The 24,861-nt window shown below is 43.5% G+C and overlaps 1 protein-coding gene across 15 annotated transcripts in view; it reads left to right on the forward strand.

Annotated features, from left to right (window-relative positions):
• Positions 1–3,692: 3,692 nt before the first annotated feature.
• Positions 3,693–24,861, forward strand: part of UNC80 (unc-80 subunit of NALCN channel complex) — a 138,775-nt gene continuing 117,606 nt past the window's right edge. For 13 of the 15 annotated variants that reach the window (XM_075429995.1, XM_075430002.1, XM_075429996.1 and 10 more), the window contains exons 1-7: positions 3,693–4,141; positions 5,343–5,391; positions 12,298–12,454; positions 13,307–13,605; positions 17,992–18,115; positions 19,942–20,015; positions 20,448–20,587. In XM_075429995.1, coding sequence (XP_075286110.1) covers positions 4,050–4,141; positions 5,343–5,391; positions 12,298–12,454; positions 13,307–13,605; positions 17,992–18,115; positions 19,942–20,015; positions 20,448–20,587 — 935 coding nt within the window. In that variant the 5' untranslated portion in view covers positions 3,693–4,049. Of the gene's footprint in view, positions 4,142–5,342; positions 5,392–12,297; positions 12,467–13,306; positions 13,606–17,991; positions 18,116–19,941; positions 20,016–20,447; positions 20,588–24,861 lie in introns of those variants that run through there. The other 2 variants (XM_075430008.1, XM_075430010.1) reach the window with 2 other exon arrangements.

The following is a 24,861-nucleotide window of genomic DNA, read 5'->3' on the forward strand; positions in this document are numbered from 1 at the left end:
ACAGAGCACAGGTGGATTTTCAGGACACCTTGCAGTTATACTACTACCATGACATCGCTGAAGAGTGGGCTTGCTTCCTCTCTATCCCCGCTGTAAGGGAAAGTGGGAGACTGGTTTGAAGGATTTTCTCTTTGCAGCACCCACTGCAGCATTAGTATTTAGGTACAATCAGATGCTGACTGCAAATCTGAGAGCCTCTGCTGCAAGAAGTTCAGTATAGAGAGAAGTAAAATCTTCCAGGCTGTAATAAACCAAAGCATATAAGATTTGTTCTCAAACCAGTTGGAAGGTGAAGGAGGCCCCCCCCCTTCCCTCTTACCTTGGTATTTGCTGTATTGTTAATGTGCAACCCTTGCATAACCACTTCCTTAATCATTGTCGAAAGAATAAAGCGGGGATTTTTATGTACTGGGTCAACATGACCAAATAAGGAAAGGAACTGATCCACAATGCGGAGGAAGACTATGGCCTTCATCCTCATGACCACCAGAGGGACCAGAGCGACCCCCTAGCAACAGCATGCGCAGCCATAGAAGGAGACCAGGATGTGCTACGTGGAACCGGAACTACTGAACTATAAAAAGGGACTCTGGGGGAGGTGAGGTGCAGACCGTTGGCGGAGCAAGAGACTCCCCGGCCGCCCAGCACTGTTTTGCCTGCTTCATCGCTTGCTTAAATAAATTCTATTGCTAATAAATTCACACTTGATTAATTAACAATTGGCTTCTCAATTTGGATTCATCACGGGAGGCGAGCATCTATAACAGGCTGAAAGGTTCTTTTCTCTTACACATGCAATTCCCAAGTTGCAAGCTGTTTCACTTACAAAGGTAACAGATCACTTCAGCTTTGTGTGCCCTTTGTGGTGAGTGGGGGGGTGTGTGTTGTCTCCAAAACAAAGCAAGAACAAAGTTGGTCTCTAGCCACTGTCAAACTAATATAAACCACCTTTGCCACCACCTGGATTTAGTGCGGGTCACAGCCTGGCTGGATTGGAGAATCTACATCTTTGTGACTGCAGTCCTTATGACAGTGCCAGCTGTTGATAATCTTTTTCTTTGCTTTCTGATTTGGTTTGCATCAGAAGTTCTGTAACCTCAAACTTCTGTGCAGAGGGATTTAGGTGTCTTGTATGGCTGCATGTTGTTGGAGAGGAATATTCTGGACTCAAAATGGCATTGTTTTCCTACTAAACCTGCTTTTTCGTGGAGCTTTGTGTTCATGTTTTCATCCCTGTCTGTTTACCCCTAAGCAGCTGCCCTGGACCGACCACACCAAGTGCCTCTGGCATCCCTGCCAGTCAGGAGAATTTGTAGGAGATTTCATCTGTAGTCTGCAAGCAAGCTGCAGTGCTCTTTTTCACTCTTGTGTTTCCTGTTGTGTAGCAAAGCACGGAATGTGTAACAAAGCTTAGGCTTAGAGCAGCAAACTGGAAGCTATTGTAAATGATTGCTTCTTGAATGCAGGAATAAGGAGAGATACTCATTTAAAAAAAAAGCAAAAAAAAACACCAACCAAAAATGTACCCCAAACCAAAAACCGTATGTGAACTGTGCTTACCAGTTACTGAGAGAATGCAAGTGTCTTAAACTCAAACCAGTTCAACATTATAACTAAAATGCCTGATGGTGCTAATTTTGAGTGTGAGACTGTACAACACTTACAATAGCATCCACATAAGCCATCCCTAGCCTGCAGCCCTCATCCCTGGCTGAGGGTTACCAATCCTCTTAACTGTGGTGGAGCTACGAGTTCTAGTTATTTGTAATGTGAGTGTCCATGAGAAAGACACTGACCTTGCATCTTGTGAGGCCTTAACAGATCAGTTCAGTTAAATTTTTTTCTTTAATTGCAAATGGCATTAAAACTTTCATTAGTCCTCATACTTTTCTTGGAAGAAGAGTGATTCTCCTGCTTGATAATTACTAAAATTCCAAATAAAATTAGACTTCAGATTTGTTGCTAACTGAGGTTATGCTTTATTCAATAATTTCATAACACATTAGAGGACTGGAAAAAGCAATTGTTTAAAAATAAGTTTATCACTCCTATTGTGTTATGTTTCACTTCTGACTGTCAAGAGGCATGCTGGCAGGAATTAAAACTCATATTTGCTTTTCAAACAAGAAGACTTTGTATAAAAAGTCCTGGATCCATTGAGGGGATGTGGAGTAGGGAAACTCCAAGGTATGTTTAATACATACCTTGCATTTAGAAGTAATTTGTTTTAACCTTCTTCTCTCTATAGTTAGTTCTCATAAGATTTTAGAAATCAAGATTATTTTTTCCTTCCTGACCTCACTTAATTGAAGGAGAGAAGATAGTAACTAAAACCGGTCCTGTCTGAGCAAGCTAATGCTGTGAATAAAAAGGCCTTACTTCTGTGCACCAGCAGAAAAAGTTACTGCTTACAAAAAACCCAACCAAACAAGACAAACAAAAGCAACTACTCTGGCATTTCAGCACTTGGGTAGATTTGTGATTTTAACTTAACTTTTTGCTCGTAAACGTGTTGTTTAGGTTTTGCTTAACAGATTACCTTCTAATTAACTGTCTTAATACTTCTTTTGTGCAAGAGGGATATTTGAGCAAAATGCAGATCCCACAGGGTCCTGTTTTCCATGAGTGGAGATCAAGACCACCGTAAGTCACTGGCAGCCTAAGACCAGCCTAAGTCACTGGAAGTCAAGGAAGTGTTGGGCTGGGCACCAGCAAAAACTTTACCCCAAGAGGGAGTGAGTGCAGGCTATCGAAGTAGTAGCACTGGGGTTTCAGCAAATTTGTTTCTCAAAGGACCCGTAAGGAAGGAAATAGGTGGTGTTGATCAGTTCAGCTCCTGTTCCAGGAAGGGATAACCTCGGTGAGTCCTTAAGTGCTGAATGTTAACTAGGAAGATTAAAAGATGGCAAGAAATATGACCTTGGCTTGTTGGAGCATCTCTCTTTAAACTTTCAATCTTTTTGTATAAGCAACGGAATATCGCTCTTTTTTTGTGAAAAATTAACTGATAAGGGTGGACTTGCATTGCTCTGTCATTTTATTCTATTATTTGTAGTAGTATTCTATCTTCTGATATGCTTAGTTATCTAACAGTGACTGAGAAATATTTCCAGCAAACCTGACTAAAATGTGCCTTGATATTAGTCAAATCAGTCTGGTGTCTAGTTGGAAACACATGTAAATCTGCTTGGGCACTCCCCATCTCTGTCTCAACCCTTTCTACGTAAGAAAAAACCATGGAATAACTACCCCAAACTTCCCCTGCTCCTACCACCAACTTCACTTTCAGAGGGTTTTTTACTTGCTTCCCTTCTCTCCAGCTCTCGAGATAAACGAGCATCTGCCCATTGAACAGCCTTGCTCCGTGCCGTATCAGGTGCTTCGAGGGCTCCTGCCCTTGCAGATCCAAGGAGGGGAAGCTGGCCTTACAAACTGTGAGCTCCCCGGCACCTCGGAAAGCCCCCTTTCAGCTTTGCTCCTCCGCGTCCGTGGGGGAGTTTGGCCAGACCCCACCCGGTTTGCAGGAGCAGCCGATCTGAGCCTGTCGCTGCTGCAGCCGGGTGGCGGGGGAGGGAGGGAGACGTCTCCTGACCCCACCGCTCCTCGGCTGCTCCGCAGCTTCCTCTCGCTGCCGGTCGGCGGGGCTTCGAAACGGCCCCGCGGTGCCGCCGCGCCCGGGGGAGGGACGGGGAGGCAGCCGGGCCCTGTGGCTCGCCCCGGGCGCTGAAAGTTTGGCGGGCCCGCCCGCCTCCCCTGTCACCGCCTGCCGCCGCGGCGCGGTGCTGGGAGCTGTCCGCAGGGGGAGGTGCTGAAGGCAGAGAGGAAGCGGAGGGACGCGGACATCTTCGCTCCCCTAATTTCCTCCCTGCCTTCTGCAGCCATTTTGCACCAGCAAAGCCGAAGGGAGGTGTAAGAGTGGAGGGAGGGGGCGGGCTAAAAGGATGAAGGGAAGAGGGTGAAGAGTTACGGAGAGCAAAGAGTCAGCCGTGGGAGATCCCGGCTGGTATGTCTGTGAAGACTGGCTCACGGCAGCAGCTGTCATCAGCAACATGGTGAAAAGGAAAAGCTCAGAGGGCCAGGAGCAGGAAAGCGGCCGTGGCATCCCTCTGCCCATCCAGACCTTCCTATGGAGGCAAACCAGGTGAGAGCAGCGAGCCCTGGTTCCTTGGGATACAGCTGCAACAAGGCAGTGGAATTTGGGGGGGTTGGGGGGGGCGAGGGGGGAGGAGGCCAGCTGCTGCCCAGTGGCGGGGAGGAAGCTGTTATTGCAGCTGCCACATGAGGCAGTTCCAAGCAGCTTCTGGATTTGTCTTTAGAACATCCATGTGTATGTGTGTCCATGTACCTTTCCACTTCTCCCTGTCCCGTTTCCCCCTCCCCCATCCCCACTTTTAAGAGGACTACTGGAGCTCTGGTACCAGAAGCAGAATCCCTCGGTGTTGCACTGGACTTGCAGCTTTGCTTGTATCTGTATTTGCAGCCGTTCTGGAAGTGTAATCTATGCTTTGAGAGGCCAGCATGCAAACAGATACGTCAAAGTCTCACCTTATTTCATTGGATTGGAGAGTAATGATATGTGAGGGGCAGGCTGAATGCATGTCTGGGGCTTTATGTTCCTTATGAATCCTGTCTGTCTCCCGTCTCAACAGGATTCTAAGCTGAAAACATTGCAGGGTCTTCAGGGAGATTGGAAGGTAGGAAGGCTGTGGCTGTGATTTAAGGCCTCAGTCATAAAATCGCTTTATTCCACAGTTTTACTGTCCTCCAAAAAAAATTATAATGCTGTAATAAGGTGACCTGATTAATTTTTTTAATAGGGAGCTCTGATCCCATTCTGGAGGGGAATGACAGCAGAGGGTGGGTGTTCTCTAGCTACAGGATACAGGCCTGCATTTCATCATAAGCCTTCCACATCAGCAGCTGTGGAGGGAAATAATTAATACAAAACAGACAAATGGATTCCTGGTTTAAAATACTGGAAAGGCAATGTTCAGAAATAGTTAACATATTTCAAACAGTATACTGAAAATCTTTCACTAAGGTAAAATGGCCGAAAACTGTCTGATGGAAGATTTTATCCATGAGGAACAGGACTTTCCTTGAGGGTGGATTAAGTACCTCTTGACGTATACTGATACGGGTCTTTTGTCTTCTAGAAAAGGTAACAGCGTTTTGTCAGATGTCATCAACAGGTATCTGAACATTGTTTTGGCCTTATGTCTTCCTTAACATTAAGTTTCTTAGCCTTTTCACCAACCAACATGAGAAAAATCCTAAAAATAACTAAGCAAAATCCATACCTGAAGTACTGGGGCTCTAATGCTTTTTCTCCCTTCCTTCAGTGCATTTTTAAGACCTAAACTGGGGAAACAATATGAAGCTTCCTGTGTGGTATGTACATGTTTCTCTTTTTCAACTCTTATTAGTAACTAACTTTTCATGCAACTTGATCTGACCATGGTGGCTGATCAGCAAGCTTCTCAGCTTACGCCAGAAGTGGATTTAGTCCATTCAGCTTAATTTTGTACTTGTATCACATGAAGGATTTGAAACCTTGTCCCATCTAGAGACTTTGGATATCATGTGTATCTCTAGACACAACAAAAATATATTGATTTGGATATTAGTAATTGGACTAATTAGTAAGTAAATAAAGTAACTAATGGTATGGGCAGACTGAGCTACAACAATCTGAGTCACAGCTTGGGCACAGATAAGATGAGTATTTTTATTTCAAACCAACTGCATCTTTGTGACCTGAAGGTTATGGTGCCAGGCTTTTATAGAAACCCCAACACCCAAAAGGGAGAGAGGAGCTTAATGTTTCAGGAGATGGGGAGAATGAAGAAATGTGTGTACAGTGAATGCAGAGACTGTATTGATACCTGGAAAGGGATCCAAGATTACCAAACACCTCTTAAAATTATGTTTAGCTCTTGCAGATATGGAAACATGGAATTTTGATGCAACTTTTAACTAGTTTTCATGAAGATCCAATCCACATCCGCCCCTTGGATGAAGGAGAACTTGATTCTTCTCCAGTTCTTAACATTATAATTAAATTATGGTAGAAAGCTTTCAAAGGTGGGACAGACTTTTGAGCCATTGATGGGATACAGCCTGAGCTGCTTCATTAGCCACCTTCTTTTGCTCATCAGTTTCCTATCCTTGCCAGCGCACAGAAATATCTGCCCACACCAACACCACCTGTATTATACAATGGGATAGCAGAGTGCTGCCTGCATACGTGAGACAGGGTTTCTGGAACTTGACAGGTGGTTGGCTTGTCTTCTGAAACATAAAGCTGATTATGGTATTGACACCACGGTATTGACTAGTGTAACTAAAAATACTGTGCACCTACTATATAATCTGTTCTCTTTAAATTCTCTAGCCATAGTTGTTCTAGGCATGTCTATAGGCTGTCAACTGTCTGGAAATGCATATGACACAGCATTGTGCAGCATTCTATTATTATTTTGAGCTTGAAACTTGCTGCAGTAGAATTTGCTGCACGGTATTTGCTGCATACCGTGCATTGAGGAAACAGATGCTGGAGGCGTAGATTCAATGAGTACAGCATCTGGCCTGCAAGAGCAGATTGCCATTGCTTCTTTGCGCTTTGCTTTATACTATAATACTTGACCAAAAACCTTGCCCTTTTGTAGCTTTGCTTGCCTTACCTGAACAATCACACTGATTTCAATTGGTTTATGCCTTTAACTGAAGATAAATACTTCTCCCACCACCACCATTGTCTTACACTGTCCAAATGCTCTTGTGCCTCAGTATGGATTTAATGTTCTTCTGCCTCCCCATTCTGAAGTTCTTCTGCAGTGACAAATTGTCATTCCTAATGTGCAGGAATCAAAGCTGTAAATGGCCTCGCAGGAATGTATGTGAGTGCTGTACAAAGCTAATGCATTTTTTTGGGTGAGGGTAAGGATCTCAATAATAAGTTTTAAATTGTTTTACATGGGATTGCGTTGGGCGTGGAAGTACCTACGCTTTTCTGGGGGGGCTCCTGCAAATTCAAAGTTTACCTCTTTTCTAGTATTTTACTTGTTTTTGCAAATGCAGTAACAAGTGTTGTTGTTATGAATGATTAAAGGATAGTTATAGAACGAAGTTTAAAAGGACACCACCTTTATTTTATCTGACCCATAGACATGGTTGCAGAAAACTGAGGTTTTGGACATGGGAATTTTCTGTAAATGAAGTACTTGGCATCTGTGTTTCATTGCTTGGCAATGTTTGTGCTATTACTATTTTTAGTGAACAATTGAGCCTTACCATCACTTGTGCTATGAACTCCTAGATTAATGTTTTTAGGTCTTTCTAGGAACTCTTCTCTACTCAGAGGACCTTCCCCAGACTGACAATACTGTCTGTCTGCATTTCAAGTTCTTTCCAGCCAGTCTGAAGTGACTTCAGCAATGGTCTCTTCTTTCCACCACCATGGAGCCTGAGCTTTGGAAGAACAGGGCAGTAAGGTTCCCTCCAAGGACAGAAGTCCAGCTCAAGAAGCATTAATAGTTTTTCTGTGCCACTGCCAGGGTCATTCTGTACATACTAGGCTAAGCACTGAGCCCTGCTCTCCTAGCTTACTGGGTGGGGGTTTTTGTGGGTTGGTTTGGTTTTTTTTGGTTTGGTGTTTTTTTTTCCCCAAGTGAGATCCTCTAGGGCTACTTCCCTGGAGGAGACCTGCAGCTCGTCTGGCACTCCTGAGAGGATGGAACAGGCAGGTGCTGAACTTCCCGAGGTCCTGGCTGTCTACTGGGGATGGGGGCCTGGCTGACCCCTTGATGCCTTATGCAGCTTGCTGCAGGTACAGATCCCTTGGGCTTAGAGCAGGGAAAGTTCATGTGACTCTAGCAAAGCTGTATAGGAAATCATGGCAAAGCCCAGGCAGAATCTATCCTGTCTTTTACTGCTTGTCTAGGCTTCTTCAGGCAGCTACCTGTTCTTGTTCCAGCAGCAAAGTAACACACAGGCTGACTCTGGTCACAGGTATTTGGCAGCCCCTTTTGGTTCTTGGTGGAGCAGAAGGTAAAAGGAGAACAGCAGCAATGCAAAGGCAGCCAGACAAGACTGACTGCCACTCCCTGTTGAAAACAGAAGGTATCACCAAGCTAAAAGGAAAAATGCTTGTGTAAGTGGCCCTGAGGGAGCTGAACACACACACACACAGAGCACCGCTGAAAGGATGCCCTTTCTCAAGCCAAGGCAGAACACTGACTTTCCTCATTACCACCTTGGCAGATGTTCTTTATTGTCCTTTGGCACGTGGGGTGTTACAGGCACAGATAGCCTGCTATAAGTAGGCAACTGTTTTCTTAGCCAAGCAACGACCCTAAGACTGCAGCTCCAGACATATCCATAGCATGACAATATCTCTTTTCTGACTGACTTACAGGGAGCTTACTTCAGATGTTCTCATTCAGCCTTCTTGTTGAAGCACGTAACTCCTCTCAGCTGTAGCAGTGGTTGCTTAGTTCATGGGGGATGAATATTAGGTCTTTCATCTTAATGTCTGCATATTCTCTATAGCAGATCCTGAAAGTTGGAATAGAGCCATAGCAGACCAAAAGGGAGGTTCTACAGGAGCAAATGCTAACACAGGGCCTTGCATCTTGAATGTCTGGTGTGGGCAGAAGTTGCTGTGAGCTGGACCTTTATGGACTACTCCAGGCAAATCCCATAGGAACACTTGTCCCAAGAACTGCATGTTCTTGTTGGGCTGCTTCTGGCAGTTATCAGTGCGGCGATTTATGCCAACTAAGTCCTGTGCTGTCAGCGCATGCACGGGGCAATTGTGTATTGAACAGTGTTTGTAGCACACAGGGACACTCAGTGGTTTCATTATACTAGCCTTTGTGTTAGCATTTTTCTGGCAACATGCAGTACTTCTGTCTCAGATGCTTGTGATCGCATATGCTGTTCCGGAAGCTAATCTTTCATTGTGGTACAGAAATATATTTAGCTTTCTGCTCAGGCCAGCAAAATACAGAGGAATCTGGTGCCCAACTGTGTAGGAAAAGCTTCATGTGGCTCAGACGCCAAAAATGTTGAGCAAGCCTAGTGTAAAAGGGTAATTGCAGACTCCTTGGCTTTCTCTTGAATTTCTGAAGTATGCAGAATGTGGGCCAGAGGTTCCAGAAGGCAGTTGTTGGGGCAATATCTCCCTGATGCCATTGAAGTACCTGCAAATAAGACCTTGAAAGGAAAGCCCGAGAGCAACAATGTGTCTTCCGTCATGCTTCAGAATAGTGTTGCTTCTCACAGTGATTTTTCCTTTCCTCCCCTGTCCCGCCCTGCCGATTGCTCTGTAAACTGAATAGCTTTGTCACTGTACTGAGTACAACAGTAAGAGTTTATGGTTTGGCTTTTCTACTGGAGGTGAGAAAATAATTTCTTCTGATAAACCTAGTTCAGCACTGGTTCTGGTGCTTGGCAGGCCTTTCAGTGAGCTAATTCAGCTCTCTAGCCTGGTAGAAACTACTTGCCTCTATGCTGAGCTTCCGTTTTGGCTTGTGTAGAGGCTTGACTTGGCTGAATGAAGGCTTCAGTGAGCCACAGAGCTGGGGCATGAGTAGAGGTGGGAGTGTGTTGTTAGAGCAGAGAATGAGGAGTTGTACCTTGTCCCCTTTTAATAAAAATAAATAAAATCTTACGTTTTTCACTGGCTCAGACTTTGTGTTGTTTGTAACCATGCATTAACGCTGCACCTCTTGTCTTCCTTCTGGGATACCTTGCTGCTGTGTTCTCCCCTTTTGTTAGGTAACCTTGTCTGGGATAGTTGTTCTAGACCTCTGTTATCTTTATTCTAATGTGCTCTCAACTGCTGCTGTGGTTCAATGACTTCTAGTTCCTGAACTGAACAGAATACTCAGACCTTGCAATGGGTACCCCGGCTCCCCCACCTGCCAAGGCTTTCCAAGCACTGGCCATCCCTTAATCTCAATGGACTTTGCATTTTGCTCTTGGGTGCCCTGCCAAACTGCCCAAAGTAGCTGGTGTTTCTGGTTGTTTTCTTCCCTCTGTTTATGAACTGATAGGAATGAATGGCAGGAGACTGTTCCCCTGTGTGGGCAATGTGGCCCCCAGCAGATCTCTGTAAGAGTGATTTGGGGCATCCTTCCCATGGCAGACTTACTATCTAATCCTGGTGCTAAAACATACACATTGCTGACCACGTAATCCATGGCGCATTATTTGTGACTAATCCTCAGGAAGCCAGCATTTTTGTCCACATATTACAACTAATGCCCTCCAATTTCAGCCACTGGTCTATAAAGGAAAGCTATTGACTTTTCTGACTAGACCCTGGGGTTTCTAGTTAGGTGAGCAGTGTGACGTTCTATGGACTTGGATTTGTTGGCAGCTCTTTCCTTCGGTTCAATTTGTGTTGTTGTAGAGGCTTCGTCCTCTATAAGCACACTCAGCTCTCAAATACATGTGTGAATCATACAGTCCATCTGCCCTTCTCTTAGTCTGTCTATGCCTGGTGCTATTGTGGTATTTCTGTCTTAGGTTGTAAGTATAAATAGATGTGTGTTTCTCTGCCTCCATGCTGGCCAGAGTGGAGCTGTTATGGGGCTGCTGTAGAACCACAATGGTGAGGCACAATCCTTGCACTAGGGCATGCTGCCTCTCAAGAGAGGAGCTCATGTTTGCCCACACCAATAGATGTGGCCACAACGTGAGAGAACAAATGTGCACAGCTGCTGGAGTATGCAGAAGAGTGGATGTTATGACTAGTTAGCATGCTACGTCTAAGAGTGGCTGGTCATTTAGGAGAGCTAGGTTATGACTGCTGCCCTTTTTGCTTTTCTTCTTTGTAATTAAGTCTATTCTTATTACCCCCTCAATTTTACAGGAAAAATCATTATGACTTAGTGTTGAAGGATAGGCTTTATGAATCTGGAGTGAGGGCATTTGAAGTATCTGTTGGGTCATAAATGCCAACAGTTACTTGTTTGCCCAGAGCCCAAGAAAATTGGTGAAATGGCTTGTGAAGAAATAGGTAGCCAGGAGGCTAAGCTGGTATATGGCAAGGGCATGCCTTATTGGTAAATATTTCTTTGCTTTAGGGTGATGCTGTGAAAAGCAGGAACTGAAGACTCAATAGTCGGAAGACTATTAAGTAGGTATTCTTTATTACAGCACCAGGCACACGGGGGATCTCTCCTCCAAACGTGTGCACCGAAGAGACATAGTTACTAGGTATTTATGCGATTTTAACATTCATATTAATTACATTTCCAATAAATGCTTATCATAGTAATGGTAGGTGCTAATGTCCTTCGATGAGAACTCATTAGTAGGTGTTAATGTCCTGCCATCCTTGGGGGACTTGAGATCATCTTGCAGCCTCCTTATCTCTGTAGTTTGCATATCTGTTCTCCCAAGGCCTAAAGGCATTATTCAGGAGTCTCTTATCTTACAATCGTCCCAATTATTCACAAAGAACCAAGACTTGTTTTGGTTGTGCAATGATTCTGACCACCTGAAGTGATAACATCCCCTACATGTTACATTTGTTACATTCACAGGTGTCAAGGAACTTCAGTGAAGGAACAGAACTGCTTTTCTGACCTATAATGAGATCTTTGTATCTGGTCAGAGGAAGAAATTATTGAAATGGTTGGAGCAACTAGCAATAAGGAACTTCCTCGGGGATTTCAAAGGCAGATAGTCATATTTTGTGTTACTTGAGGTGGAAATAATGAACTTGCCGTAGCCATCAGCTCTTTTTAAGTATTCACGAAACCATTATATCGTGACTCGACAAAAAATGTTGTACACGGATTACTTTTTGTGACAGGGTGTGAAAACATTTCCTAAGGCCCAAATACCTTTAATGGGTTGCCGTTTATGTTATATTAAACTGAAAGAGTGCGTGTGTATGAGAATAATATCCAGCTCTCAGCTTCACAAATACAGGCTTCATTAGCTCCAGAAGGATTACTGGCATGCCAGATTAATACCCAGCACAACTGTAAATCTGGCTTGTTGTTAGCACTTAGTAATAAACATATCATACTTGCTTTAGTTCTTTTATTACATAAAATATACTTAGTGGCCCATTCATTTCTTAGCCAAGTATGTCGATATGTCTGGTGAGCTTTAGCTACAGTCTGTGTTTTTCAGGCAAATTGTTCTTCTAAGGTGCACTTTAGTTGTATAACGAAAACTTACAGATTACAGGTGTTTAAAAGATAATGTTGTATGTATTAGAAGGTTAGTGCAGAAATAGATAAACAAGGTCTTTTTTTTCTTTGTTCTTACTTTTAGTCTTTTGAAAGAGTTTTAGTAGAGAACAAGCTGCATGGCCTTTCTCCAGCTCTCTCTGAAGCCATCCAGAGCATTTCTCGCTGGGAACTTGTCCAAGCTGCGCTCCCGCATGTGCTGCACTGCACTGCAACATTGCTCTCCAACCGAAACAAGCTAGGTTAGTGCACATGTGAGTTTGTTTTTCCATTACTGAAGTTATCAGTCAAAATATGACAGATTGATGTTCTGGGTGCCAACTTATTCTAAATCCTAGAATCCCAGTTTAGTTCATTCCATGGATTACCTTTCTTGATCTGTTTTAATTTATTGCAGGGTAACCTATGAGAGCTAACCCAGTGAAGTTAATGGTCTGATAAGCTAAACAGTCAAAGTAGTTCAATAATATTTTGATAGTTATTTTCTAAAGATAGTAGAACTAGCTTTAGCCAAAGCCTTACCACCTAGCAGGCATAGGTTTCTTGAAGGAATACAAGGTTTCTTTCAAGGCATGGTGCAATGCCCAATTTCAGCAGGTACTTTTAATATCTTCAGTTCCTTTTTTTTTCTTCTTTTTCTTTTTATTCAGACTAATGCATTTGCTTCTCAGCAGATAAGTCAATTGGATAATAAGGATGGGACCGGGTCCAAATCTACTTTAATTTACTAGTCTTTTACTGATTTCAGCTGTGATTTCAGCAGGAATTTGCTTCATGAGACATGCCTTCATTAGTCAAACAGAGAAGACATTCAAGCTGGCACCTTTTAGGAGCGTTCTGTGTCCATGCATTCAGTTGCCCTGCAATTGACATTTCAGGGACTGAACTACAAATGCTGTGAAGTAAATGGAGACTTGTGAATTAGGAGGTTTCAAACATAATGAAACAGAATGCTGATACTTTTAATGGAAGAATTTTAATTTTCAAATGATTATCAGGAGGTTGGATGCCCAGTTTCCTGTGTGGCTGTAAAAATCTCAACAGTACCTTTAATGGAAACCCTGTGAGATACTGTGATGCGTTTTTCAAAACAGGACATCAGGATAAGCTTGGAGTTGCTGAAACAAAGCTTCTTCACACTCTTCACTGGATGCTGCTGGAGGCCCCTCAGGACTGCAGTAATGACCGATTTGGAGGAGACAGAGGCTCTAGCTGGGGAGGGAGCAGTAGCGCCTTTATCCACCAGGCTGAAAACCAGGGATCACCAGGACATCACCGGCCCAGTACCACGAATGATGAGGAGGAGAATAACAGAAGGAAGTTATTCCAGAACTCCATGGCTACAGTGGAGCTCTTTGTATTCCTTTTTGCTCCCCTTGTCCACAGGATTAAAGTAAGTGGAACACTGGTGGGGTACTTGTGTGGAGACACCGCTGAGCAGGAGAAGAATGATTCTGCCTTTGTGATTGATAATTAATACAGCCTACAGTGCATGCTGGGTGACCACTGGAAATGTTTTAACAAGCTGGCAGAATCCCATTGCCGTGAGGAAGAAATACTTACAGTGATACGATCAATCACCACATCATCAGGCAGACAGAGAGGGAAATAAATCTGAAGTGAGGCATTCTCAGCCCTCGGGAATGTCAAAGATCTGTGGCCCTTGTGAAGTCTATGGGACCCTGGAACCTGCAGAAAGGATTGTGAGCTTTAGCTTGCTCTAGTAGTTCTCAACCATAGCGCAGAAGGACCTTGCTAGCTTTTTAGGGATTCCACCATGGGGCTGCCACTGGGATTTGTTGTTGTCATTACTAGTCATTTTGATGCTAATTACCAGGAATGCCTGATAGTGGTATAAGCATGGCAGTGGCAGAAGTAATTGGTCATTCCTTTGTTCTGAAGTTGAAAACACGCTGCAGGCTTCCTGTCTTCCAGGGTCCCTCTGTTGGTTTTGTGCTGAGTGCATCACATTTGCAGAGTGGTGGGATGAGGAGACATTTTCTATGTGCTCTGACTCCTGCCTCTTGTCTTTAGTCTCTCTGGAGGGCTGCTGTTTAGCCTTTACATTTCCAGGTAGGTCTCAGAAGAGAAACTGACTCTGGAAAGTAGGTGCTTGGGAAAGTTCTATAAAGTCATGAAGTGATGGAGGCTGTTCTCTGTTCTAATCCTGCCTTGTATGCTGCAACAGTTGAAGAGGATAAGAAAGTACAGGAGATAAAGGATATTCTTTTGTTTAAGGCAGGTGAATGCAGGTCTGGAGAACTAGATTCTTTCCCTACTTCTGCTGTTGAGTTCCTGTACAGTGTTGCTCAATTTACTAGTTCCACATTTTCTCTGTAAGCTACTGGGACGTGACAGGAAGAAATGCTGATTTCTTCCCAGTGCTACACACACAAATGTGGGCTGCCCTTTGAATAAATGAAATTAAACTGGAGGTAGACCCAGGCTATTAGATATTGGGTTTCCAATTTTTTTTTTTTTTAATTAATCTTTCTGGGATGTAGTTTCCCATTTACAAGATGGGATTAATAACAATACCTCAGATTTGCTTTGAAAATCTCTGAGATCTCTGAGATACTATAGTAATGAAAATTGAAAAGCCCATGAAAACATGCATGCTTCTGTCATGAAAGCAAAGCTCAGAAAAGGTGAGTTAAATGAGGCTTGTAACTGGCTCTCTAAGTCAGCATTGTCTCCTCTGTGTTTCACAGAGGTAGAGGTCTCAGATGAGGAATACTATCTGATCAGATAACCAAAGTAATGCATGTGCTCAAGGAAGATGATACCTGTTTGCACAAGCAGACCTAAATGATGGAATTGCTAACTTCTGAGAGGATTTGTGTATTTAGCAATGTGTTTTTAAATGAGGCGTTTGGGGATGAGAGGGACGCATGTAATCCTATAACTTCACAGCTGTAGATAAGTGTTGGCATGTCACTAAAAGCTAGCAGTACAAAGTAAAAACGCAACATGTTACTGCTACCACTTCCAAGAGCCTTGCAAGGTGCTACTTAGTAAAAATAGTCATTAAAAACAAGCTTAGTTTATAACAAAGATTGTGAGCTCATTATGGTGATACAGCACTAATGAAGAGTAGGGAATAGAGGGTCTGGAGAGCTACAAGCAGTCAGCTCGTACCATTCCCTTAGCCCTGTCTGCATCATCGGTTTCAGCCACTGAGGCATGTGGAGCTATGCCAACAGGAGCAAAAGAAAGGCTAGGGACAATGTGGGGGCGCTGCTGAATGAGACGGGTGTCCTGGTGACGGAGGATGCGGAGAAGGCAGAGCTACTGAATGCCTTCTTTGCTTCAGTCTTCAGTGCTAAGACTGGCCCTCAGGAATCTCAGGCCCCGGAGGTAAGAGAAGAAGCCTACAAAGAGGACGACTTTCCCTTGGTCGAGGAGGACTGTGTGAGGGATCGCTTAAGCGATCTGGACGTCCACAAATCCATGGGCCCCAATGGAATGCACCCACGAGTGCTGAGGGAGCTGGCGGGTGTCATTGCTGAGCCACTCTCCATCATCTTTGAGAGGTCCTGGAGGACAGGAGAGGTGCCTGAGGACTGGAGAAAGGCCAATGTCACTCCAATCTTCAAAAAGGGCAAGAAGGAGGACCCAGGGAACTACAGGCCGGTCAGCCTCACCTCCATCCCGGGAAAGGTGACGGAGCAGCTTATCCTGGAGGCCATCATCAAGCAAGTGGAAGAAAAGAAGGTTATCAGGAGTAGTCAGCATGGATTCACCAAGGGGAAATCATGCCTGACCAATCTAATAGCTTTCTACGATGACATGACTGGCTGGGTAGATGAAGGGAGAGCCGTGGATGTTGTCTACCTGGACTTCAGCAAGGCTTTCGACACAGTCTCCCATGATATCCTCCTAGGGAAGCTGAGGAAGTGTGGGCTGGATGAGTGGTCGGTGAAGTGGATAGAGAACTGGCTGAACGGCAGAACTCAGAGGGTTGTCATCAGTGGCTCTGAGTCTAGTTGGAGGCTGGTAACAAGTGGTGTCCCCCAGGGGTCAGTACTGGGCCCAGTCTTGTTTAACTTCTTCATCAACGACCTGGATGAAGAGTTAGAATGTACCCTCAGCAAGTTTGCTGATGACACAAAACTGGGAGGTGTGGTAGACACACTGGAAGGCTGTGCTGCCATTCAGCGTGACCTGGATAGGCTGGAAAGCTGGGCAGAGAGGAACCTGATGAGGTTCAACAAGGGCAAGTGCAGGGTCCTGCACCTGGGGAGGAACAACCTCATGCACCAGTACAGGCTTGGGGCGGACCTGCTGGAGTGCAGCGCTGCGGAGAGGGACCTGGGTGTCCTGGTGGACGACAGGTTGATCATGAGCCAGCAGTGTGCCCTGGCTGCCAAGAAAGCCAATGGGATCCTGGGGTGCATCAAGAAGAGTGTGGCCAGCAGGACGAGGGAGGTTCTCCTTCCCCTCTACACTGCCCTAATGAGGCCTCATCTGGAGTACTGTGTCCAGTTCTGGGCTCCCCAGTTCAAGAAAGATGAAGAGCTACTGGAGAGACCCCAGCGGAGGGCTACAAGGATGGTGAGGGGACTGGAACATCTGCCCTACGAGGAGAGGCTGAGGGAGATGGGCTTGTTCAGCCTGAAGAAGAGAAGGCTGAGAGGGGACCTAATAAATGCTTATAAATATCTGAAGGGTGGGTGTCAGGAGGATGGGGCCAAGCTCTTTTCAGTGGTGCCCAGTGACAGGACAAGGGGCAATGGGCGCAAATTGAGGCACAGGAAGTTCCGTCTGAACATGAGGAAGAACTTCTTCCCTCTGAGGGTGACGGAGCACTGGAACAGGCTGCCCAGGGAGGTTGTGGAGTCTCCTTCTCTAGAGATATTCAAGACCCGCCTGGACAAGGTCCTGTACAGCCTACTGTAGGTGACCCTGCTTCAGCAGGAGGGTTGGACTAGATGACCCACAGAGGTCCCTTCCAACCCCTACTATTCTGTGATTCTGTGATTCTATGGTGGTACAGCTGTAATTATGCTGCCAAAACTGCTGTTACCATGTTTGTTTGCCTTGTGGGTGATAGCTGGACTATACCAGCATCAGTGCCTCCTAATGTAGATCTGACCTTAGGTCAAGTAAGTGCATACCTGCACCTTGATCTTGCTAGGATTTACTTGTGTACTATACATTTTTTCGGCTACTTGCACGTGTATAACAATGATGGCACAAGCGTAAGTAGTACCAATGTCTCTATATTGACAGGTTGTCATGTACTAACAGTGCTAATAATAATAACTTTATTTTATACTGCTGTTTCATAGTAGTTTGTAACATTTCACATTTCCTCAATTTCTAAGTGATGTTATAATATTTAGTGTTCTTTTGGGGATAGAAACTCAAGTCTCGGAGTGTAAATCTTAAGGTTGAGATTGCATACTAAATATGAAGTAGTTATGAGTGGTCAGAAGGGATGCTTTCTGATGCAGGAATGGCCTTTCATTTTACAGCTTAATGTCCTGGAAAAAATGGGGTTCATTAACTACTATAGAAATTTCATTTGGAAAAGCCTATTCTAGGTTTTTGTATTGAGATGTCCCTATTATTTTTTAATGGCTATACTTAAAATGTATTAATGTCTGCTGAGTAGTGTCAGTGACCCTTGGGTTAGCGTATTCTGACCACAGAACTGCACATGGTATCACTCCTCTCTTGTAAGATCTGTGCTTCGGAGAAATGACAAACCTTTTAGACTGGAAACAACATTCTTTTGTGTGAGCTTCTGTGATACAAACTCTGTTTGTCTTTCTAGGAGTCTGACCTGACATTTCGGTTGGCTAGCGGCCTTGTTATTTGGCAGCCTATGTGGGAACACAGGCAACCTGAAGTTTCTGCTTTTAACGCCCTGGTAAAACCAATCAGGAACATCGTTACAGGTCTGTGACTTCGCAGTGGTAATGTAGCTCCGTAGAACTGGGAAATCTTTCCTTTTTTTGCCTGATGCTGCCTTACATACTGTAGCCATCATATTTGAAGGAGTATGTTAATCTTGCGGGAACTAGTCAAACCTTTGAGAGTAGTTTAAGATTGTTTCCCCTCAGAGTCAACTGACATTTGCATAAGAATTAAACAGGAGATGAGAGAAATCACAAACAGGAAATGAGAAACTCTTCAGTAGAATTATTATTTCCTGTCAGCCTCATATCTCTGTTTCACTGTATCTTCCTTAGTTGCTAAGAAGGGCAAAGGCAGTATCTCGCAGGCACCTGACACGGCTGGGGAAGGCTTTCCCAGACTGGCAAAAGACAAAAATTAACAATGAAGAGAACACTGTTGGCAGTGTAGGTTGTCCTTCTATTTAAAATTTTAATTTTGCTATGGTATGAAATTAAACGAAGTAGTTTCAAGAGGCTCCAAAGAAGGCTTACGCTGTGAATTCACTTTTGCATACTGTAGGGGTTTGCTCCGCCTTTGTACTTCAGCCATAAGGAGACTGGAGTTGGGTGCTTAGGCTTCCAGACCTTTGTGTCTGGCCTAGTTCTAAAAAACTTTTTTTACATTTATGTTTCTAGACAATAGTTTTGCACAATTCCTGCAAGGCAGTGAATTGAAAGTCTGCTGGGTATATTGCTGTAGCTTTGCTTGCTCATTCTCAAAAGCACAGAACTGTAATTTTCACAGTAGTGAAAATGTAGTTCACTAAATCAGATTTTTCTGATGACAAGTCATTTCGGATGTCATATTTTGTTCTGAAGGCTTTGTAGACCCCTGGGACAGTCCAGAATTGAAAAGATTCAAGTCTTTCAAATGATTTAAAACCATCTTTGACATCTAGTGCTTCCTCCCTCTGCTTCATCTTCTGGAATTCACAAATAGGATTTCAACCCTGGAACGAACAGAAGGAATTAGTCCTAAGTTTTCTTTGACTGTTGGAATTTTTTCCATAGGTCTGAAGTGTGTCCAGAAAATCCCTAAAGAATAACTTCAGGAGTAAAGTCTGAAATGAAAATACCCTGTTAAGTTTTGAAAATGTTGTCAGCAGAATGGAAATAGAAATTCGAATGAGTTCTTTATATCACCATTCTGCTATCTTAGCATTGTTGTCTCAAATTGGGACAAAAAAGTTAAATTTACTTAAATTTTCCTTCAAACAACACATTTAAAAAAATTCTACTGAATAAGCTTTGCAATGTTTTGTTCAGAATCAGTCTGATACTAAGTCACATCTGAATAGCTTGCGGTGTGACAGGATTTGAAGAATTGTCATCTTAGTCTTTTTGATGCCCTTGTTCTTCTACAGTATTGCTGATCAAACTTTCTGTATGACATTCGTATGTTTCCTGTGATGAAGGCATTTGTCAAATTGGAAATCATAACGCATGTTTAGAGATGTAACCTAGAAAAGGAGATGAATATATGTGAAAATAGGAGAAGGAAATGCTCCAAAATAAAAGGCACTAGCATGCACAGGAAAACACGATTTGATGCCAAATGGATTTAGGATAAAATTTATATTCAAACTTAATATTAAAGAAATAGAGATTTTCAGTAGACAGTGTTGTTGACAACACAATTGAAAGAGTTGTGCAAAAATTAAAACAGTCATTTTTTCTTTTTATGGCTGCGGCTAATGCAGTCTGCATTAAGTCTGCAGCAGAGAGATGCTTTGGGTTTGGTTTTGTTTTCTGGTTTATCCTTTTGTCGGTACGTTTTAATATTAGAGGTAGTTCCTGAAATGTCCTCCTTTGACTTCTTTTCTCAGCCAAGAGAAGTTCTCCCACCAACAATGAGAGCGTGACATGTGAATCCCCTAATCTGGACAGTGGACATACCGAGGTAAGTTCTATGCTAAGGTAAGACAAGCTTGAATAAGGAGCTGAGGGAGGGGGAAAATTAATACTGAAACAGCACTTGAAGTTACCACCCCAAAGTATTCCATCTCCAGAAATTACAGTTCTTCACAGTTCTTCTGAAGGCTCCCAGCCTTGTCTGCAGTGGAACCAAAGGGTATTGAGTGTACTTGTCAGGATCTCCTTGGCCTTATGCCTGATCTTATGTATTTTCTTGGGCAAGAGCCCTGTTTTACCCTTTTCCTGTACAATGCTTGCTACTGAGAAGCCCTAGGCATGATCAGTTTCTCCGTGGTATTACCGTTGTATTATGGTATAAATAATAGTCATGTCTAAGCACAAATTGCAATGAGAAAACTAATATGGGAGAGATAAGTACGTTTATATACCTATTTCCTTTTATTAAAACTGTCCAAAGGGACTACAGGTGGTCTGTGAGACAACCCAGCCAGATTCTGTACCTTCAAAGGCCATTGTTTCAGCATGTCACCGTGGAAATTCCTTGGATGGAAGCGTATCCTCCCAGACCTCTCAGGAGAGAGGTACCACACATCCCAGGTACAAACCCCTATAGCAGAAAGTTAGACTGATGTGACTCAATGGTGGAGGTCACAGAAGTCCTTTATCTTGAATCTGCTGTTGTCTGAAAACACCAAGGGTGCTGGATGTTTATCTTAAACTCTTAATTCAACAAATCACAGTTCTAGGTCATGAAGAAGGTGGTGACACTTGATATTCAATGCCATTTTCATTGGAGAAATCTCTAACTGGCCTGTTGGGGCAGTTTCTTTGGTCTTTTTCTAGTATGTTGGTTTCTTAAGATTAAAGACACTAAAAGATAACGTGCAGGTTTGACCCCTCCTTAGTTAGATTCAGCCTCAGGCAGCGGGTATCTTTTCTGGCTTCCTCTGAGCAAATTTTCTTTGCCTTTAGCAAAGGATTTTTGCAAGCCTTTCTCCATTGCCTTCATTATGCCTTCTCTGCATCGTGCTGATTAGCTTGCTTTGGAATGCTGGCCCAAAGGAACAGATTGACAAAGAAGCACAGCCATGTAAGCATATCCCCAGCTTGTAATGCAGAGTTCAGGCCATGGTTTTTCAGCATGGCTCTAATAAATTAACTTCTTTTAATCTAGATTTGGGCAGCTAAAGATAGAACCAGTTTTTCAGTAGTGCTGGACACTCAGTAGTGTCATAAAGTAAATGAAGCTGATGAGTGTTTTCAGGGGGTGGAGAGGGAGGGAAGCCTAGCTATATTTTTAGTTCTCTGTGGGTCTAGGAATGTCACTTACTCCTGAAAATTTTGTTCCTCTTGCTTGTGTCTTTTGGGAAATGTCATATCCAAAACACTGCAGTGTTTTAAGAAATTACTTCATTACAGAGACAGAAGAAATGTGGGATGGAGTGGATTTCTGAATATAATCTAGGAACGGCTCTGATTTCTCAAAAAGGAGTTTGATACACCCTTTCAGTAGTGGAAAGGGCAAAGCTATTCTCTAGGCTTCTGATCCCATCAGGAGGCTTCCCTTGGGATTTTGTATCAAGCCTGCTGTCAATTCTGTGTCTTTATTTAATTTGTATTAATGTGAGCCAGTTAAACTGAAGCTGGGGACAGAACTGCCTTTCTGTGTGTGAACGCTACTGCTCAGAGAGCACACAACCATAAAGAAATAAGCAGCCTTTCAAGAAGACAGCATCAGGTGATCAATTTGTCAAGCTGGGTCTGGTGGTTGCTATGGGGATGAAGCTTCAGACAGGCTTTGAAGAGAGCATCATTTTGTCTCCTCATTTGCAGGACTCATCGATAGGTTAAAACTGTACAGGGAGCTTTGGTTGCCGAGCAACAGACAACTGGGGAACAAATGTTGTTTACTTACAAGCAGCGGCAGTATTCCTTTGTCCCTGGGCAGGGGTTGAAGGAAGGCTGCCTTTCCACTCTCCCTGCAGCCACAGGCAACCAAAAGCTGATTATAATAAACACTAGGTTTCCTTCTAAATGAAGCACAGAGTTTAATTTCTGGTTCCGCCAACACTGCTTGAGCTAATGGCTTATTCCTCTGATATAGCTAATTATCCCTGCTCCACTCAGTGAAATTCTCCGTTTACAGATGATACAGTTTAACATTGAAGCAAATAAAGCCATAACCCTTAATCCAGCTACTGTCTTGAACACACTGCCTGGGAAATAGACTTTGCAGGAAGGACTTTAGTGACAAGTATTTCGTAAGGAGAACATGCCTTGCTCCAAGCTGTGTTATGCCTCAGGTTTGCCGATGCTGCATACAGGGGAGCATGAAAGACCGTTTAGACTCAGACAGTGATCTGGGTGCTGCAGAGTGACCAAGGAGCAATGCATCATCCCTTACATTTGCTACTGAGATGATGGGCTTTATCTCCTTTGCTGGGATGCTTTGGGTATCCCAGCTGTCCTTACTTTTTTTGCAGGCTTCATGTATGTGACACAATCTTGACTGTGACAAAAGCGGCTCTGTGGGTTTATGGGGAAATCTTTATAGCATATTTCCATTTATCACTATTTTCTCTTTCCTAATTCAGTGTTTCAGGTTTTTATAACAGCTTATTTTAAAGTCGTCAGATTTGTAACATTTTTACCTTGAATACAGCACTAGGCTAGAAGCTTTGAATCTATAGATTGCATATAGTGACATATGCTGACACTAACAGGCTGGTCTGCAGTCACCAAGTGCTTTCAACATTGGCCTGTGGGGCTGGCAGCAAACCAGCTCCTGCAGGTTTGAGTTCTAAATGCACGCATTGCTCTAAGCCCAGCCTTGCCACCTGCTCCCTGTTTCCAAGCATGTAATATGGAGCAGGGTTCACATGGTATTCCAAGCAGTGTCAATGTTCACTGCACACTTCTTTCTCCTTTGCCAGTCCTATAACTGCCTTGGATACACAGGGTGACATGCGGAAAGCAGACTCCACAATCTGTAAGATTGTAAAGTAGGTATGTTTATTTGGTGCCAGGCGGCACGGGGTGGTGGGATAGCCCTACCGAAGTCGTGTGCACCCAGCAGCAACTTGTCTCTTCAACTTATACAATCAAGTATTACATATGCATTAGATTTACCAATACACCTATACCTATGCATAACCTATCCCTGCTTCATATTAAAATCAGTTCCAAGAAGTAATTTCCATATTAAAATCAGTTCCAAGTAATTTCCATAGACTCCTCCCAGCTGCGCTTGCACAGTGCCTCCTAGTGGTGGTCGTCGGGGGTCCCAAGATGAAGGCTCATCCTCTTCATCACGGTGTTCGCTGATTGACCTTTGTTTCTGCGCAAACTCAGTTCTCTTCTGGCTCCCATCCATACAGCAGTGTTGGTCTTAACCGGTTCTAGGCGACTCCCAGCCCCTATCAGGAACTAACCCCTTTGTATGGAGATGCAAGACTCTCTGCTTCAGTTAATATACACAATAGATGAGCACTATCAGTTTTTTTTTTTAAATGCACAGCAACTATTAGGTAATGCTACTTCTAGTAAAATCCCTTTTAACCCCTTCCTTCACAGGGCAGCTTTGTGGCACTGGGCAGCAAGCCAGCAAAGCACTTGGAGCATGCACTTTAAGCACTTAGATGTTTCTCTGGGCAGTATTGCCTCTTGTTCCCTAATGCTTTCCTGGACTGTGGCCTTGGACGCCTCTGTTCAGAATGTGGTGGTACCTAGCTGGAGATGGAGGTGTCCCACCAATGCTGTTTGCATGTTGTTTAGCAGAATTGATTTTGTAAAGGTTTTTTAAAAAAAAAAAATATTTATGTTCTTGTGATGATTCGCAAATGCCTGAGAACACAATTCATGGAAGTGCTGTTGATTTTTGTAGAATCCAAAAATCACAGAAGTACTCAGTTCATGGAGGTGTGTTTCTAAGACACTAAGTGGAAACATTCAAATTGTGTACTTCTGCAGACAAAAAGAAATAGATCTCCAGAGTTCCTGCCCCACCCCCAGCATTTCACACCTACTTTTGCCATATGATTCTCATACTCCCACTCCCTTTCATTGCTTCTTTTCTGACAGATTGTCTTATAACAGCTAGTGACTGTACAGAGGGTAGATCAGGCCAATTGGACTCCGCTGGGAGAGAAGTGGTGTAAAAAACAAGGAATGAAAAGTTGGGGCATTTTACTACAAGAAGACTGGCTCTGAAAACAGATATGACCCACTGAAGTCTGAGATATCTGGAGTCTCATTCCTGAGGTTTACTACAGACATCTTGCTTTTGTATGCACTAAGTTCTACAATACCTATGATATTCCGTACTAAAACCCATCAGGAAATGACACCACCTGAAAGGCATGAAAATGATAACGAAGGCTAAAAATGGTCCTTTTCTCTAGAACACATTGGAAAACAGTGTCCATAACAGTAACTTTTACTTGTATGAGAATCAATTTAATTGGTTTAAAGGGTTGACTAACTTAGCTGCCTTGCCTGCTCCTTCTTAAATAAGGCCTTATGTGTACAAATGTAAACCATTCCTAAATATATACTGCATATACACCTGAACAACAGCTGCTCAAGAGTTGTCTGTTTCCAGCTGAACAGGTTATTCAGTTAGTGCAGGTGCTGGAGGCTTATCTTCAGACCACAGTTTAAGAAAGCAATCCTATCCAAGAAAACACGTAGCAAAGCATGTACTTGAGTTCTCTAGGGAGCTGAAAGCTAAATATCTACTTAGGTGTCTTCTGTAATGCTTTCCTCAGTCAGGGCCTTAGTCCCAAAGGGTTGGTGTCAAATGTCCCTGCAAGCTCAAGCAGGCATAGCTGTATGCACATCCTGGTGATTTCTGCAGATGGCTTACGGCTCTT

Source organism: Opisthocomus hoazin, chromosome 9, assembly GCF_030867145.1.
Source record: "Opisthocomus hoazin isolate bOpiHoa1 chromosome 9, bOpiHoa1.hap1, whole genome shotgun sequence".
NCBI classification, from domain to species: domain Eukaryota; kingdom Metazoa; phylum Chordata; class Aves; order Opisthocomiformes; family Opisthocomidae; genus Opisthocomus; species Opisthocomus hoazin.